This window comes from Merops nubicus, unplaced genomic scaffold, assembly GCF_000691845.1.
Source record: "Merops nubicus isolate BGI_N331 unplaced genomic scaffold, ASM69184v1 scaffold3186, whole genome shotgun sequence".
NCBI lineage: Eukaryota > Metazoa > Chordata > Aves > Coraciiformes > Meropidae > Merops > Merops nubicus.
In genome coordinates, this window is record NW_008614163.1 from 44,861 (window position 1) to 59,621 (window position 14,761).

The 14,761-nt window shown below is 39.8% G+C and overlaps 1 protein-coding gene across 1 annotated transcript in view; it reads right to left on the minus strand.

Annotated features, from left to right (window-relative positions):
• MTR (5-methyltetrahydrofolate-homocysteine methyltransferase) overlaps positions 1-14,761 on the minus strand; it is a 46,058-nt gene that overhangs the window by 11,354 nt on the left and 19,943 nt on the right. The window contains exons 18-23 of the mRNA XM_008942110.1: positions 9,863-9,952; positions 9,032-9,184; positions 8,380-8,487; positions 4,673-4,773; positions 2,611-2,678; positions 1,627-1,747 (exon numbers count right to left, since the gene is read on the minus strand). Of these exons, the coding sequence (XP_008940358.1) occupies positions 1,627-1,747; positions 2,611-2,678; positions 4,673-4,773; positions 8,380-8,487; positions 9,032-9,184; positions 9,863-9,952 (641 nt within the window). The remainder of the gene's footprint in view (positions 1-1,626; positions 1,748-2,610; positions 2,679-4,672; positions 4,774-8,379; positions 8,488-9,031; positions 9,185-9,862; positions 9,953-14,761) is intronic.

The following is a 14,761-nucleotide window of genomic DNA, read 5'->3' on the forward strand; positions in this document are numbered from 1 at the left end:
CTTTCAAACTAACCTTACGTTCCACCTTTCCAAGTACTTATGGTCTCCTTATTCCAAACAACAATGTCTGTTTATTACAGAGGAAAAAGTGCAGATTGTTCTTCAATAGTAACCACTGGCACGCACACAACCTCTGAGAACACGCACATGAGGTTAGGCTTAAGACTGCAGAAGTAAAATGAGGGATATATTACCAATCCAGTCTTCCAGAAGGCCTTTACCTGACATATTTTATAGGAAGCTGGATGTGTCTGGGCATATGCATAAGTATACCTTTATATACTGTTCAAGTGAATAAAATTATTATTTATGTATACAAAATTATATATATATTCTTCAATAATTTCCACATTCAATGACAAAACTAGTGCTATTTTGCTGTTGGTTACATTCATCTAGAATGAAGAAAATGTTCTACAAAGTTGTTTGATGCTCATCATTTGACAGCAGTTACTAGGCCACAATGCCTTGTGTACAAACACTAAACAGAAAAGGGCTCTCCCATAAGACCTTCACTTAGAATACAGCCTTCCCCACCTCTATGCCCTTTTTTTTTTTTTCTTTTTCAAAATAAAAACCCTCCACGTTTGTTCTCAGTATCAAACTTACAGGAAAAAAGACTGATATGGAGAAGCAAAAAAAAATATAGTTAACCTTGCCTTATAACTAGAGGACCAATAAAGAGAGGTAGTTAGCTTACTCTTCACTGTCTAATTATGGAATGATCTGCTAAGGAAAAAAAAAATACAGAATACAATAGTTCTGCTACAATCTGTGCTGCTCTGATAAATAAAGCAACACTGCTCACAGCTTCTCATCACGCAAGAAATGACCTTTGCAGTCTTCTGAGCTGTCACCCACCCAAGCACACTGTACATACAAACCAGTTAGCAAAATGTGACCCCAGCTGTTAAACATGCTGCCCAAAACACATCTGTGGTAATGCTAATAGCAGGTGTTAGTGAGCTGTCAACACTGGTCTTCAGGACATCATAGCAGCTGTATTATTTCATTTGAACGGGTGTGAGAGAACGAGATCCCTCAAGAGAAAAGCTCCACCTATAGAAAGCAACATGGTAACTGCTCCAAAGCAAGTGGCTAGAATGGATCCCTTATCAGCCTGCTTGAACACGACTGGGGCCTCAACCCTGTCAGCACAGTGCTGAACAATGATCCAGGAAAAATACATTAACCTCCTTAAAGATAATAGGTCCTGAGTTCAACATGACCATTTCTAGCCTCAGAATCCTGGATTTTCAGAATGCCTTGGTGAATTGAAACACATCATTCAAGCCCTCAGAAGAACACAACTGTATTTTTACATGTATGTGTGTGGAATTCTGTGAGGAGATACAGTACTTCCACATACAATATACACTTGCAAAATATAAAAACATTTCATTTTTGTGAGTGTTAAGACATTCATTATTTGTTGTGTCCAAATTACACTCTACCTCTACATTCTAGGACTTCTGGTATAACATTCAGTCTCAAGTAAGTACATACCAATATGTGTGTTGGGGAAAAATGAGGGAAAGGGAGAGAGAAATGGCTATACATTTACTTTTTCCCTGGTTAGCACTATTTTCATACATGTTCTTCATCTTCCCAAATGAGATCTCTTACTTCGAGGTAGTTGCTCCTCCAATCAGCAAAGGAATCTTTATTGCCAATCTCTCCATTTCCTTGGCGACAAAAATCATTTCATCCAAAGAAGGTGTGATGAGACCAGACAGGCCAATTATATCTATTGCAAATTTACAAACACATATACAAAACATTTAGCAAATCCACTCTGCAAACACACTAATTATTACAGAAAGGTTTCTTCCATGCATCAGATAGCTTCATGCATCAGATAGCTTCATGCATCAGCTAGATAACAGTGAGATAAAAAGCTGCATCATCGCTAGTCTAGAAACAAGGTTTGACCTAATTAGAAAGTGAAAACTTCCCAAGAATGAAAGTGACTCCAAATCCCCAGTTTAAAATATTTCTCTAACAGTCTTCACAGCTAAACACCTGCTTCTCTAGGTTTCAGCAATAAATATACAGTACTTCTGATTAGCAAGCTTCAAACCTCAGACATTTGGCAACGAGGAGGGAAATATGACAAAATAATTGTAAGCCCTGCTCTCAGAAACAGCAAATGCTTTCAGACTTCACTGCCTATGTTCCACACAATTCATCTTTTCCAGGATGCAACAGACTGCTTCAAAGCAACTGTAACTTGTTTCAGAAAGTTCATTATTTATTAGAAGAATCCATTCCTGATTTCACACTCACTGATCTGGCAGGCTGAAAGCCAAATTCTTTTGCTGATTTAAGACACAGCATGAAGTTATTCAACCTTTCTATGTCTCCATTTACTCATCTGTAAAATGAGTACTCTTTGAGCTGTCCTCCTGACACAGGTCTTGGGATAAGTTTCACGAAGGATGAAATACTACATTATATTGTTAACGCAAAAGTTCTAATTTATCTGATGATAGTCTGATCAAATCATAGCAATGCAATGACAGGAATGCAATGAGGGGCAAATAAAAAAAAAAAATGCAAGTGGGGTTTAAAATAAAACAGTTCGGGAGTACTAATGAAAACTCTCTATACCTGCTTTGTTCTCAACAGCAGCTCTCAATATCTTATCACATGGAGTCATGACTCCTAAATCAATAACTCTGTGAAAAGAAGTGAGATGACACAAGATTCTTTAAACCACAGGTCAAATTTCTGCCAAAGGGCAAACACACTGCTCTTATTGTAAATGCCTGACCTAAAATTAAGATGTATGCTTGTTTGTTTCTCTTATATTCTCTTGGGAATTTTAACATAGGGCTCTGGCAAAATTTTCAATATATCAGAGTTCCAGATGACACAGGAGACAAAAAATTCAAACGTAAGAGGCTTTTTAAAAAAAAAAAAAAAAATTAATTTTGTTTGTTTGTTTGTTTTTGTGCCAAGTCTGCCTGAGATGGAGTCAATTTTCTTCATAGCAGCTGGTATAGTGCTGTGTTTCAGAACTGTGACCAAAACAATGCTGATAACACATTAATGTTTTAACTGTTGTTTAACAGCAGCCAGCACCAAGGCCTTCTCTGCCTCCCAATCTTAATACTCCAGGGAACAGACTGGGAGATACCCAATAGGGTGGGAGTTGACACAACCAGGCAGCTGACACAAACTAACCCAACAAGTATTTAATGGCATATGACGTCATGCTCAGCAATAAAAGAGAGAGGAAGGATTTTAGCAAGGGTTAGCCACATTTTGCTTGGGAACTGGCTAGGCATCAGTCTATTCATGGAGGTGGCAAGTGGCTGCCTTTCCACCCTTTGTGGTTTTTTCTTTCTCTATTTTTCCACTTCTCCTTCAATTCTTAAACATTTTTTATCTCCACCCACAATTTTTCTTGCTTTTATTCTTCCCTTCCTCTTTCCTCATGCCAGTGAGGTTGTCTGGGTGGTGTTTAGCTGCCTGTCAGGGTTAACCAATAGCAGTGGCATTTCTGAAGTTATCTGAACAATACAAAAAAGTTTTACGGACATAAGATGAGTGACACAAAGGGGTTTTTTGTCTTATTAAAGCACACATTTTACAAAATGAGACACCACATTTCCCTCACTAGAATTTTACTCTTACTAACCCTAGCCATAGCCAAGGGTATTATTTTTTTCAGGTAGGCCACCCCAGCCTGCTAGCTTCTTCCAGCCTCACTGATACTCATGGTGACAGAAAACACTATGGCTTCAGTTCAGTAAGTCTAAAGAAAGCTCAACAAAATCTGATTTTGTTGACAGAAAGTGACAGAACTTCAAGAGGTAATGAAACTGAATATACTGCATACACACAGCACTGATAGTGACTTCAAGCCTTTCTGTTTTAAAATAAAGAGATAATATTGGTTCCTTTCAGACCAAATTACAGCCACAAGTGAAAAAAGAAAAAAAACTGAAATAATGAACAGCAAGACAAAGTTCCAAAGCAGATCCAGCTTTGCACATTTGACAGACACTTGACAAAGGGCTTTGATGGAAATGTGACTATTCATTCCAACACTATTGCCAACCCTGCTGCATGTACACAGGCCGTGAAAGACTTGACTTTTTTGAAAGTTCTATCATCTGAAGCTCAGAAATGGGACAAGAATCTCATCTGTTATTTAACAAAACATAACCCAGCAAGTCTTCAAAGCCTCATAGTTAAACAGCTTGAAAAACATGCTAAAAGGTTCATTTGACTCTTACAAGACTTCCTTTTCCCAACACAACAAAACCCACATGTAGTCTTGTATACTGCAATTGTTGTATTTGATTTCTTCGGCCATTTTAAGTTTACAATGTTATACGTAATATATTTAACTAATATAAAACAAATTTAAAAAAAAAAAAAAAGTAAATGCTCTCATCTACATTTCAGTTGATAATGAACTGTACTCTCCAGAGATGCCAGCTTATTAGGAAAAAAAGTAATAAAGGAGGCAGCTATACTCCCTCTTGCCCCCTTTAGTAATAAATAGCTGGTGTGATTTGTGTTCCCGACAACAACGTGGAGAACAGATGACAGTTCCCAAGAAATGTCCACCTTTTATCACCACAGCTGCAGCTAGCCTAATACATTTGCCACCTAGCCTTACAGAGTTGTGTCCCCAGCCACGTGATGTTAGGTGTTTTACCGGAAGTTGTTGCAGCCCAGAACGACTCCCACAATGTTCTTGCCAATATCGTGCACATCTCCCTTCACGGTTGCTAGCACTATTGTACCGTGATATGGGTCCTGAAAGTCAAACAAATCACACAAGTTATTACCAGGAAGCCTCAGTATGTTTATACACATCCTTCAATAGTGCAACGCTAACCCATGACCAAGACTCCTACTGTACTACAAGTAATTGCAAAGAGTAGTATTGTCAATATCATCAATATTAAAAAAAAAAAAAAAAATTAAATATCCAGGCAATAAAAACTTGCATACGAATTGTTCTTGCAAATTGTGTACAAGTTTTCAAAAATCTGTGTTTAAAAGACAAATCAGTACATAAATTTTAGATCTGGATAGTGTTTTACACAGTGCAGTAACTGAACTCAAGGTACCTCTGCTCCAAATATAAACCTCACCAATAGGGTTTAAAGAGATTAAATATTTAGAACAAAAGGGTATGAACACTCATAATTACATGCCTGTTTGTGCATCAAGAACAGTCTTTCAATGCAATGCTGAGAAGAATGAGAGAAATTAGCAAAAGCTGAAGAGAGTAATTTTTTTATGCACACAAATGGCTAGGGAGACATTTCAGTGTAGTGATCAGGCTATTTCAGTCTAACCAAGCTGAACAAAGAGGCAGGAAAAGAGATCTCCCTGAAGAAGATACCCTTGCACTGTCAAAAACTGGTCCTAGGCTAGGCAGTGTTCAGCCTTGACAAAGGGGGCCCACCAGCAGGGCAACAGTGGGACTTCCTGGAGCAATTCTCCACCAGGACACAGGCCTCTGCGATACAGTTTTAGCTGTCTAATCAGTGTTGTCATTTAGAGCAGCTCCAGGCTATCACAGTGCCATGTTTGAGTTGGTGCGGGATCAGATGCCAGTAATAGACTACTTAAATTCCAAAGAATTCAAATAAAGTGGAAACCTGAGCACATTTTATGTGACGCTATTTTTCCAGACAGTAGCTCATCTCCTTTGCACATGGCAGAACTGGAGGATTAGATGCTTCAGTGAAGCATGTTTTATTCCTGGATAGTATCAAACAGCTCTCTACTTCATGAACCTACACTGCCTCCTATAGTTGTGATTTTCTGGGGGAAAAATACTTTATAGACTACCAAGAGTGGTACTAGCATTTCCTACGGTCCTAACATAGTTGTTGAACAAAATCCCTGGATACCCACCAATGCTGCTGTTTACTAAAATCTGTGACCTTCCTAGTACTCCTGGTTTACACAAGACTAGGGAACAGAGAAAGCAAAACAGATGTCTGTAGTCAGTCATCTCAGTACATCAATTTTAAAAAGTTGAAAATACACTGCTGGAACATAACAGAAAACTGGGGAAAGATTAATCATGGACTGGGGCAACACCAAAAAGTGCTGTCCACAGGTACCATACCAAATAACTACTAATGATTTAACTAGTGATTGATAAGCATAAAAAAGACCAAAGAACAAATTTGGATTTGCACACAAGAAGGAAAATCTGTGCTGGGCAGCAAATAACATGGGCCAGAGCACACGTCATTTTAAATAAACCCTATTTAGGAGACACTGTGATTTCAGTTGTCTCAAGCAAGAAGGTCCTCAAGTTCTGGGCACTCATCCAAAAAGCCTTTTTTTTTTTTAATCTTGATAGACATCCACAGCCACAGCTATTTATCCTCAAATGTAACGATCAACACTTTGCATTTCCTGGCAGTCTATGACTAAAACTGTCCTGGAGGTTACACTAGCCTGGGTAATATCAGACAGATCAGCTACCAGAATCTGCAAATCATTTTCCTTCAAGTCAACTTCTAACTTGACATAGGTGCAGCTGTTTTTAACTCTCCTGCCAGTTCTCTATACAGTGATATTTTTTTGAAGAGGAAGGCAATACATCCCTTACCCAGCAGAAGGTACAGGAAGCAAAACTCCCACTTTTTCTCTCCTGCTCTCCTCAGCCACACAAAATAACTCACAATCTCTTTAGAGTGCTTGCTATACTTTTAAGAACCTTTCAAAAGTCCACTTCTTTTTAGCCAGAGAATTAAGTGCCAGAGAATTCACAGTAGAACCTAATCCAATGCCCATGGAATCAACAGGGTAATGATTTTCACTGACTTCAAATAGCAACAGAAGTGCCAAATACTGGCAGTATCATCTGAATTAAAATTAAAAAGAACAGCATGAGCAGGAGAGAGATGACACAGAAAGGTGACTCATGACAGCCAGAGAACAGATCCGCTTAAGATACCGGAGAGAAGACACCTTCACAGCCAGAAAGGGCACGGAAAAAGAGACTAGGTATTCTACTTCTTGTATTAAGATTCATTGGGTTTGATTACCAGGTCATTTTTCTTTCCAAATAATTTGCTGTATTTATTACATTTATGCTGGACAATCACAGAACAGATCCACAGCAAATGGAAAGATATAGTGCAAGAAGATTGCAAAGGAAGAATTAAGAATCATTCAAAAATCCACAGAAAGGAAACCAAAGGAAATACAGAGAAATTCTGCTATTCTTCCTTTTCCATCTGTGTTAAATACCAGACTCTGATAACAGCTATTGTCTCTAAGAACTCATGAAGACAAGGTAAGATTCTACAGATTCTTTGACTATCAAATTCAGGTTTGATGTATAAGAGAAGAACAATGTTTAACCACCGTAAGCACATATCAAGTTATAAATATAGTAGGAAAAAGAAGACCTGAGTATTTAAACGATGATTCTGTCCAATTCATCTGAACCCTCTTCTCTATTGAGAAATCAGTATCTCCAAGTCAGCATGGAGAAACAAGGGACATCCTACATCATCCTTTTCCAATGCTCCTATCATACATTCAATTAGCCAAATTGAATGAAATTACTTCAAGTATACGCATATGTAGTTGAGAAAACTATTCTCAGGCATCACCAATCATTGGCTGTGAAACAGGAAATGCCACAAAGGAAACGTTCACAAAGATCTGAAAAATCACTGGACGTTTTCAATTATATATATTTAATGCATTACATAAAAAGTAGTTTTCAGAATCTGGTGGAAAAACACATACGAAAAGACAACTATATTCAGACTCTGTTTTCATAAACACTTGTGCCCTGCAACACGGTCAAGACAACACAGGCAATAAGCACACCATTTTATCATAACAGGAGGTCTTGAAGTCACTATCTATGAAAAAAAGGATGGAAGTATTTGGTTTGTTTGGCTGGGAGAATGGTCAAGGCTAGAGGGAAGGCAAAAGCTGAATAAAAAGAAAGATGGTAACAAGGCTTTGAACATGCAAAAGGGAGTTCTAGAGCTCACTGAGGGAGAAGTCATAGAAGCAACTGGCAAAATTTAGCATAAAGTTACAGGTATCACAAACAGCTAATACTAGAAATAAATGCCTACAAAAAAATATAAGAAATAAGTAACACTGGTAGGTATTAAGGGCCTACGAAGGCTTCTGGCACCCTTCAGGAAACTTGTGACGACAGCTTAAGCACACATCAAGGCCAGTTCCTCAAAATCTGCCCTTTATCAATTTTAGACCTACTTCAAATTATGCCAAGATTGCCAGTTGCCACATGACTGCATCAGCTCTCCAGCATGAAAGCTGAACGAACCTCATTAGCAAAAAGTAACTTCAATTTTTGTCATGGCATGCTATGAAAGAGTTGAAGCACAAAGGACTGTGTCTTACCTCTTCCTCTGTGCTGCCTTGTTGGGCTCTCCTTTCCTCTCTTTCTTTTTCCATATAGGGGATAAGGTGGCCAACTGCTTTCTTCATAACTCGAGCAGACTTTATCACCTGCATAGATAAGTGGAGTCAGGGGAAATAAAAATGGAAGAGCAGGTATTGAAACAGGCTCAGATTTCTCTTAGCTTTCTTTTATACTCATTCAAACAATAAACAAAACTTCATTTGCAAACCCTGATTCCAGCTTTGCAGAGCAGTGTGCTGACCCTGCGGGACTACACACGGCGCCCGGTTTCACAGCACAACCTCCCAAACCACTCACCACAGAATGGGAAGCTACAAACAGGCCCAGACATGGAAGGTGCTACACGCAGCAGTTTTTATCCGCATCTTTTTTCTATCTTGCCCTTTTTCACAGACCCAGACTTAAAACTGCATTGCAAATAAAGCAAAAAATACTCAGGAAGAAAGGAAACCAACATGTAAAACTACACAAAATTCCAAAGTAAAGAAAAACTAGCTTCTTAGCAACATCTGAATTTTCACAATTTATGTGCTATGTCTGAAAAAACAGCCAGCATAGAATGTTTGGGCTACGTTTTAAAATGCTAGTTTTTGCAAAATAGGACAACATATGAAATTATTTTCTCATTACCTGAGGCAGAAACATCTTTCCAGCACCAAAAAGATCACCAACAATTTTCATGCCATTCATCAAAGGCCCTTCAATTACATTTAAAGGTCTAGGATATTTTTCCCGATTTAATCTTGCTTCTTCTGTATCCGCAGTGACATACTTCTCCACGCCCTGGCAAACAAAATGAGAAGCGTTTATCTTGCTAGAAATACAGCTTTTATTTAGTTGCCTGTGGCCCTCCTCCCCCCCCCAAAAAAAAAAATAAAAAACAAAAACACACAACCAAAGTAAGAACAGATACTTCAACTAGAGCTAGACTTTAGGAATACCTCAAATGTGTATTTAAAATGGGTTTCCCTAGGAAACAAAACACTGTTCTTAGGCATACAAAGTTATTCAAAGCAAGAGCCCTCAGTATTAACAGATTTGTTGGTTTTTCTTAACCATGTCATAACAAACGCATTCGAAGATTGCTTCCTCAGCACAAGCGTCACTCAGTGAGATACTGTTAAAAGGCAAAAAATCCCTGGAAAGTAAAAGAAACATGCTACAAAGTAAAACCACTATGTTCCTATCAGCACTAGTGACAAAAATGAAGGCTCAAAGGCTTCAGCTTGTGAGGTTTAATGACAGATCACCACAATTTTCTCTGTTACTCAAGTTCATTAAATATATTAAATTTATTATTAATTCTTAATAATATATCAATTAAACATATCATTCATTATTAATAGCTTTTAAAAGAATGGCAGTTGAAGAATTTTTAAAGCCACAAGTGTCCCTTAAAGTCAGAGCTGAGACCGTGTCTCTGAGAGCCGATGAGTGTGACAGTTTTCTGCACAGGCTCACCTTTATAAGGGCATATTCCAGCCTCTCCTCCACGGAGCTTTTCCGCCACTCATCAGTCTGCACAACTTTTTTTCCTCCTTGGGCATGATTCTAAAAGGAAAGAGATCCCAGGAGCATGCAAGCATAAGAAGTATGGACTTTGAGGAAAGTGTGGAAAATTTCAAGCACTGATCCATAAAATAATTCCAGACTATTCAAAGTTTTTTATATACATGCAAGTCATACTGCAAGCACCTGTCATGTACTGTAGACACTTAGGGGGTCGTCCTGGTTTGAGACAGAACAGAACTGATTCTGTTTAGTGATTTGACTTTTCACCTCTGTCTCTTCTAAGTAACTGCATTGTCTGAAGTTAACAGCAGATTTTCACAGACAGCGTCTGCTTCTAGCAGTGATAATGCACCATGTTACCACCAAGGATGGTGTGCAGACCCAGGTCACTGATAAATCTTGTGTGCCACATTCGGGGTACACAGTAAAAGACCAGACCCACAGGAAGAAACAGGACAGGTGATCCTAAACTGACCAATGAGCTATTTCATCCCATAATGTCACATTCACCATAAAGCTGAGGGATCATGAGGGTCAAGCTTTTTTTGTCAATGGTTGGCATCTGAGGAGGACTGTCTGCCATCCACCTCAATCCATGTGTTCCTGAGTCCAGCTCCAGAAACCAGCTCCAGAATCAGGCTCCCATCTGTCTGCTCCACAGCATCAGTGGTGGCAGTGAAGTCACTGGCAGAGGGTGTGGGATGGGGGCTGGGTTCCATAATGGTTTTGTATATATTTGTGTGCATTTCATTTTATTGTCATTTTCCTTAAAGCTGTTTTAGTTTCTTTTATAATCCATAAGCCTCTCTCCCTTATGCCCTTTCTCTTCCCCTTTGGGGAGGGAGAGGGGTTAATAGAGAGCATCAGTCACTCATCTAGTGGCCAGCCAGGCCTAGCCCTTGACAGAGGTCTTATGACCCCATCTGTTGTATGTACCTTAATGAGGATGTAAACAAAAAGTACTAAGGAGAAAAAAAAAAAAAAAAGACGGAGCAGTTTAATAGTTTTCGTGCTCTTAAAAATTGTTGAAATGACTAATCCTAGGGGTTTTACTTCTGGGAATGTAATTTAAATTGATTTCTGGCCCACACACTACAATTAATTTTAAAATTCTAATTAATTTGGCACTAATTCAGTTTCTGCTGGAATAGGTTGTTATTCCCTATCACAGAGGTGTTTTCAATGAGGTGACCTGCAAAACTACTGTTTCTGCACACAGACTGTCCCAGACCCTCAGATATTCTCTTTGCCTCATGCTCACACCCACTTTTGCTACAAATGCAAAGGCCAAAAGGGCTTCACGGTGCAAGAAAGGTTGTAAGCACCCACCCCAGAAAGGCTCGTGGAAGAGCACCCTCTCCAATATTTCACTCACCACACTCCAGGCAAGTAATTGTTTTTCCTCCCTCGGTGATTCAATATAATCCAACATCTTTCAGCCCTTATGAGCCTCCTATACTTTTGGGTGCTTATCAGCAAATGTTTAAAGATCAAGCCATGGGAAAAGCCACAGAAACAATATCTCACTCATGGGAACAGAAACCACAACAAGTTTTCACCCATGTTTATACAAATGTTAGCCAACTTCACAGCTTCTCACTGCCGAATCCCATTCCCCTCACAGGTCTAATCTGTAAAAGGGGAAAGGAGGAAAATGCTGCCCAGAGAGGCAGTAGTCTCTGACCTTAGTTACATTAAAAGCCCAACCACACTTGTCCCTGAGCAACCTGCTCTTTCTGACCCTGCTCTGAGCAAGGGGGTTGTACTAGATGATCTTCAGAGATCTTCTATGATTCAACGAAAAGGCACCAAGTGCTTTTCAACATCTGGCCAGACACTTTAGCAAAGCAACCATTCCAACCTAAAAGTAACCCAAGAAGCTGTAGCGTGGGCATGCAGGGACCACAGTGGCAGGCACTATATGCAGATCTTTAAAGAAGGATGATTATACTGCATGGCAAAGATGAAAAAAAACCTGCCTCTGGAAGCACAAATCCCACTGCCACAAATGGGACAAAGGTTCAATTTGAGAATGTCTGCAGCTATACACTTTATGAAAAAATGTTTTTTTTAGTCTCAATCTTCAAATGAAGACTGATCTAAGTCTGCAAGGATTAAGTTGCTAGTTTTTCCCCACAACAACTAGCAAGGTACATAAGTATTATCTAAAGGGACTAGGAGGAAACTTGTCTGGTGTTCTAACAGAGATGTGATACCTGAAATGGGACTGCACATTCTATCTTCTCTGTGCAGACTAAACAGCAGTAATTTGAAATAAAAAAACATGCATACTCCCTGACTAATGAATACACTTTTGTGTCAAAAAAACCCCTTGGACAGTAGAACTTAGAGCCATTCATTCCACTACATTAGAGGAAGGTCTGAATAAATAATTTGAAATATGCAGCAGACTCCAAAATATGACGCAATTCTCCTTCTCACTGGCCCTAAGTGACTATTTATTTGGACTTATTTGTCTAGAGCCAAGATGAAACAAATCAGGACACTTATCAATGAAAACTCGAAAGTTGTCGTATTTTCTGTTAAATTTTAATAGAGTCTTTAAAGACGTTGTAAATCAAGACTGTCTCTTTCTTGCAACTGGGGGCTGTTTCACTCCCATAATAAAATCACCAACATGAATAACATCAGAGATCCCAACAGTGGCTTCCCAAACTTCTAGGCCTAGGAGAAGTCATCATTCATTTCTATTTTTCATGCTCCATTTAAGTTCACATTCTGCCTTCAGCAAAAACACTGCTTAAGCAGTCCCTTTCTAATTACAGAATCACAGAATCAGAGAGTGGCAGGGGTTGGAAGTGACCTCTGGAGGTTATCTAGCCCAAGCCCCCTGCTAAAGCAAGTTTACCTAAAGCAGATTGCACAGGGTTGCATCCAGGCAGGTTTTGAAGATGTCCTGAGAAAGACTGCACAACCTCTCTGGGCAGCCTGGTCCAGCATTCTGTCACCCTCAAATGAAGGAAGTCTTTCCTCACATTCAGATGGAATTTCTTGTGTTGCAGGTCATTCCTGTTGGCCCTTGTCCTGTCACTGGGCACCACTGAAAACAGTCTGGCCCCATCCTCTTGACACCCACCCCCTAGATATTATAAGCGCTAATAAAACCTCCACTCAGTCTTCTCCAGGCTAAACAGACCCAGTTCTCTCAGTCTTTCCTCATGACAGAGATGTTCCAGTTCCTTAATCATCCTCATAGCCCTCTACTGAACTCTCTCCAGTAGTTCCTCATCTCTCAAACTTGGAAGTCCAGAACTGGAAACCACAGTTCAGATGTGGTCTTACTAGAGCAGAGTAGAGGCAGGGGAAAATCTCCCTCAACCTGCTGGCCACACTCTTCTTAATGCACCCCAGGCTACCATTGGCCTTCTTGGCCACAAAGACACACACTGCTGGCTCATGGTTAACTTGTCATCCACCAGGTCTCCTGGGCCCTTCTCTGCAGAGCTGCTTTCCAGTTGGTCAGCCCCTAGCCTGTACTGGTGCACGGGGTTATTCCTCCCCACGTGCAAGACTCTACGCTTGCCCTTGTTGAACTTCATTAGCTTTCTCTCCGTCCAACTCTTCAGCCTGTCCAGGTCTCACTGAATGGCAGCACAGCCTTCTGGAGTGTCTGCCACTCCTCCCAGTTTTGTATCATTTGTAGCATCAACAGACTTGCTTGGGGTAAACTCTGTCCCTTCATGCAGGTCACTGATGAATATGTTTAACCAACTGGACCTGCTACTGCCCTCTGGGGAACTCCGCTAGCTACAGGCCAACAACTAGACTGTGCTGCTGATCACAACTCTGAGCTCTGTTGATTAGCCACTTCTCAATCCACCTCACTGTCCAATCATCTAACCCATGCTTCCCAAGCTTGCATATAAAGGTATTATGGTGACAGTGTCAAAAGCCTTGCTAAAGTCAGTGTAGACAACATCCCCTACTCTCCCCTCATCTATCCAGACAGCCAGTTTCCTTTCTTTCTTCCTCCTTATGCAGCCCTACACACCCTAATCGTAAAACTGTTTACACAGAAAAGATCACTTCTAGATGAATTGCTTAGACACTAAGAGAATCATCTAAAATAGCCTAAGCACAAGGGATCGAGTCTTCCTGCACTGGTTTTCCACATGTTGCTGTTATTCCTGATAAGCACACAACCACAGGGCAAACTACAAACCAGATGAAGCTGTGCACAGAAATAATACCTCCAGAAGCTACAACACTGCACATGCAAATATTCTTGTGTGTTTAAATCTAAAGGGCCACTTAACGCAGAGAAATATTTGCTTTATGTTCTGTTCAGAACAGGATTTCACCAGTTATGTTACGGATGATAATCTGGAAACCTTCAGATGTGCATTCTTTGTCTTTTGTCACTACCATCACGATCCCATTCAAAACCACTAAATAGTTGATCTTCACTCTTGACAACAGTTACATGGACTGGAAGCCTATGGCACAGCCAGAAATGGCAGGCAACTATTTTTACATATACTCCAGGCAAACCATTAACACCAGAGAGACAGATTTACTCTTCATCTTCCACAGCACACTTGTCAAGTGCTTTGCTTTGGTTGTGGGTTGGATTTTTCAGGTTTTTGTTTGGGTTTTTTTTTGTTCGTGAAGTGGTATTTTTTTTGTTTGGGAGGAGTTCGGTTGATATTTTTTGCTTCTTATTCACTTGGGGGTTTGGGTTTTTTTTGGTTGGTTGGTTGGTTTTGATTTTTATTTTGGTTTGTTTTTTTAAAGAACACCTATGCAGCTTGGTCTCCTGAAGCACACGAAGAACTGTGATGCAGGATCTTTCAAGGTACATATGAAACTGGAGAGGCTCGATCTGCC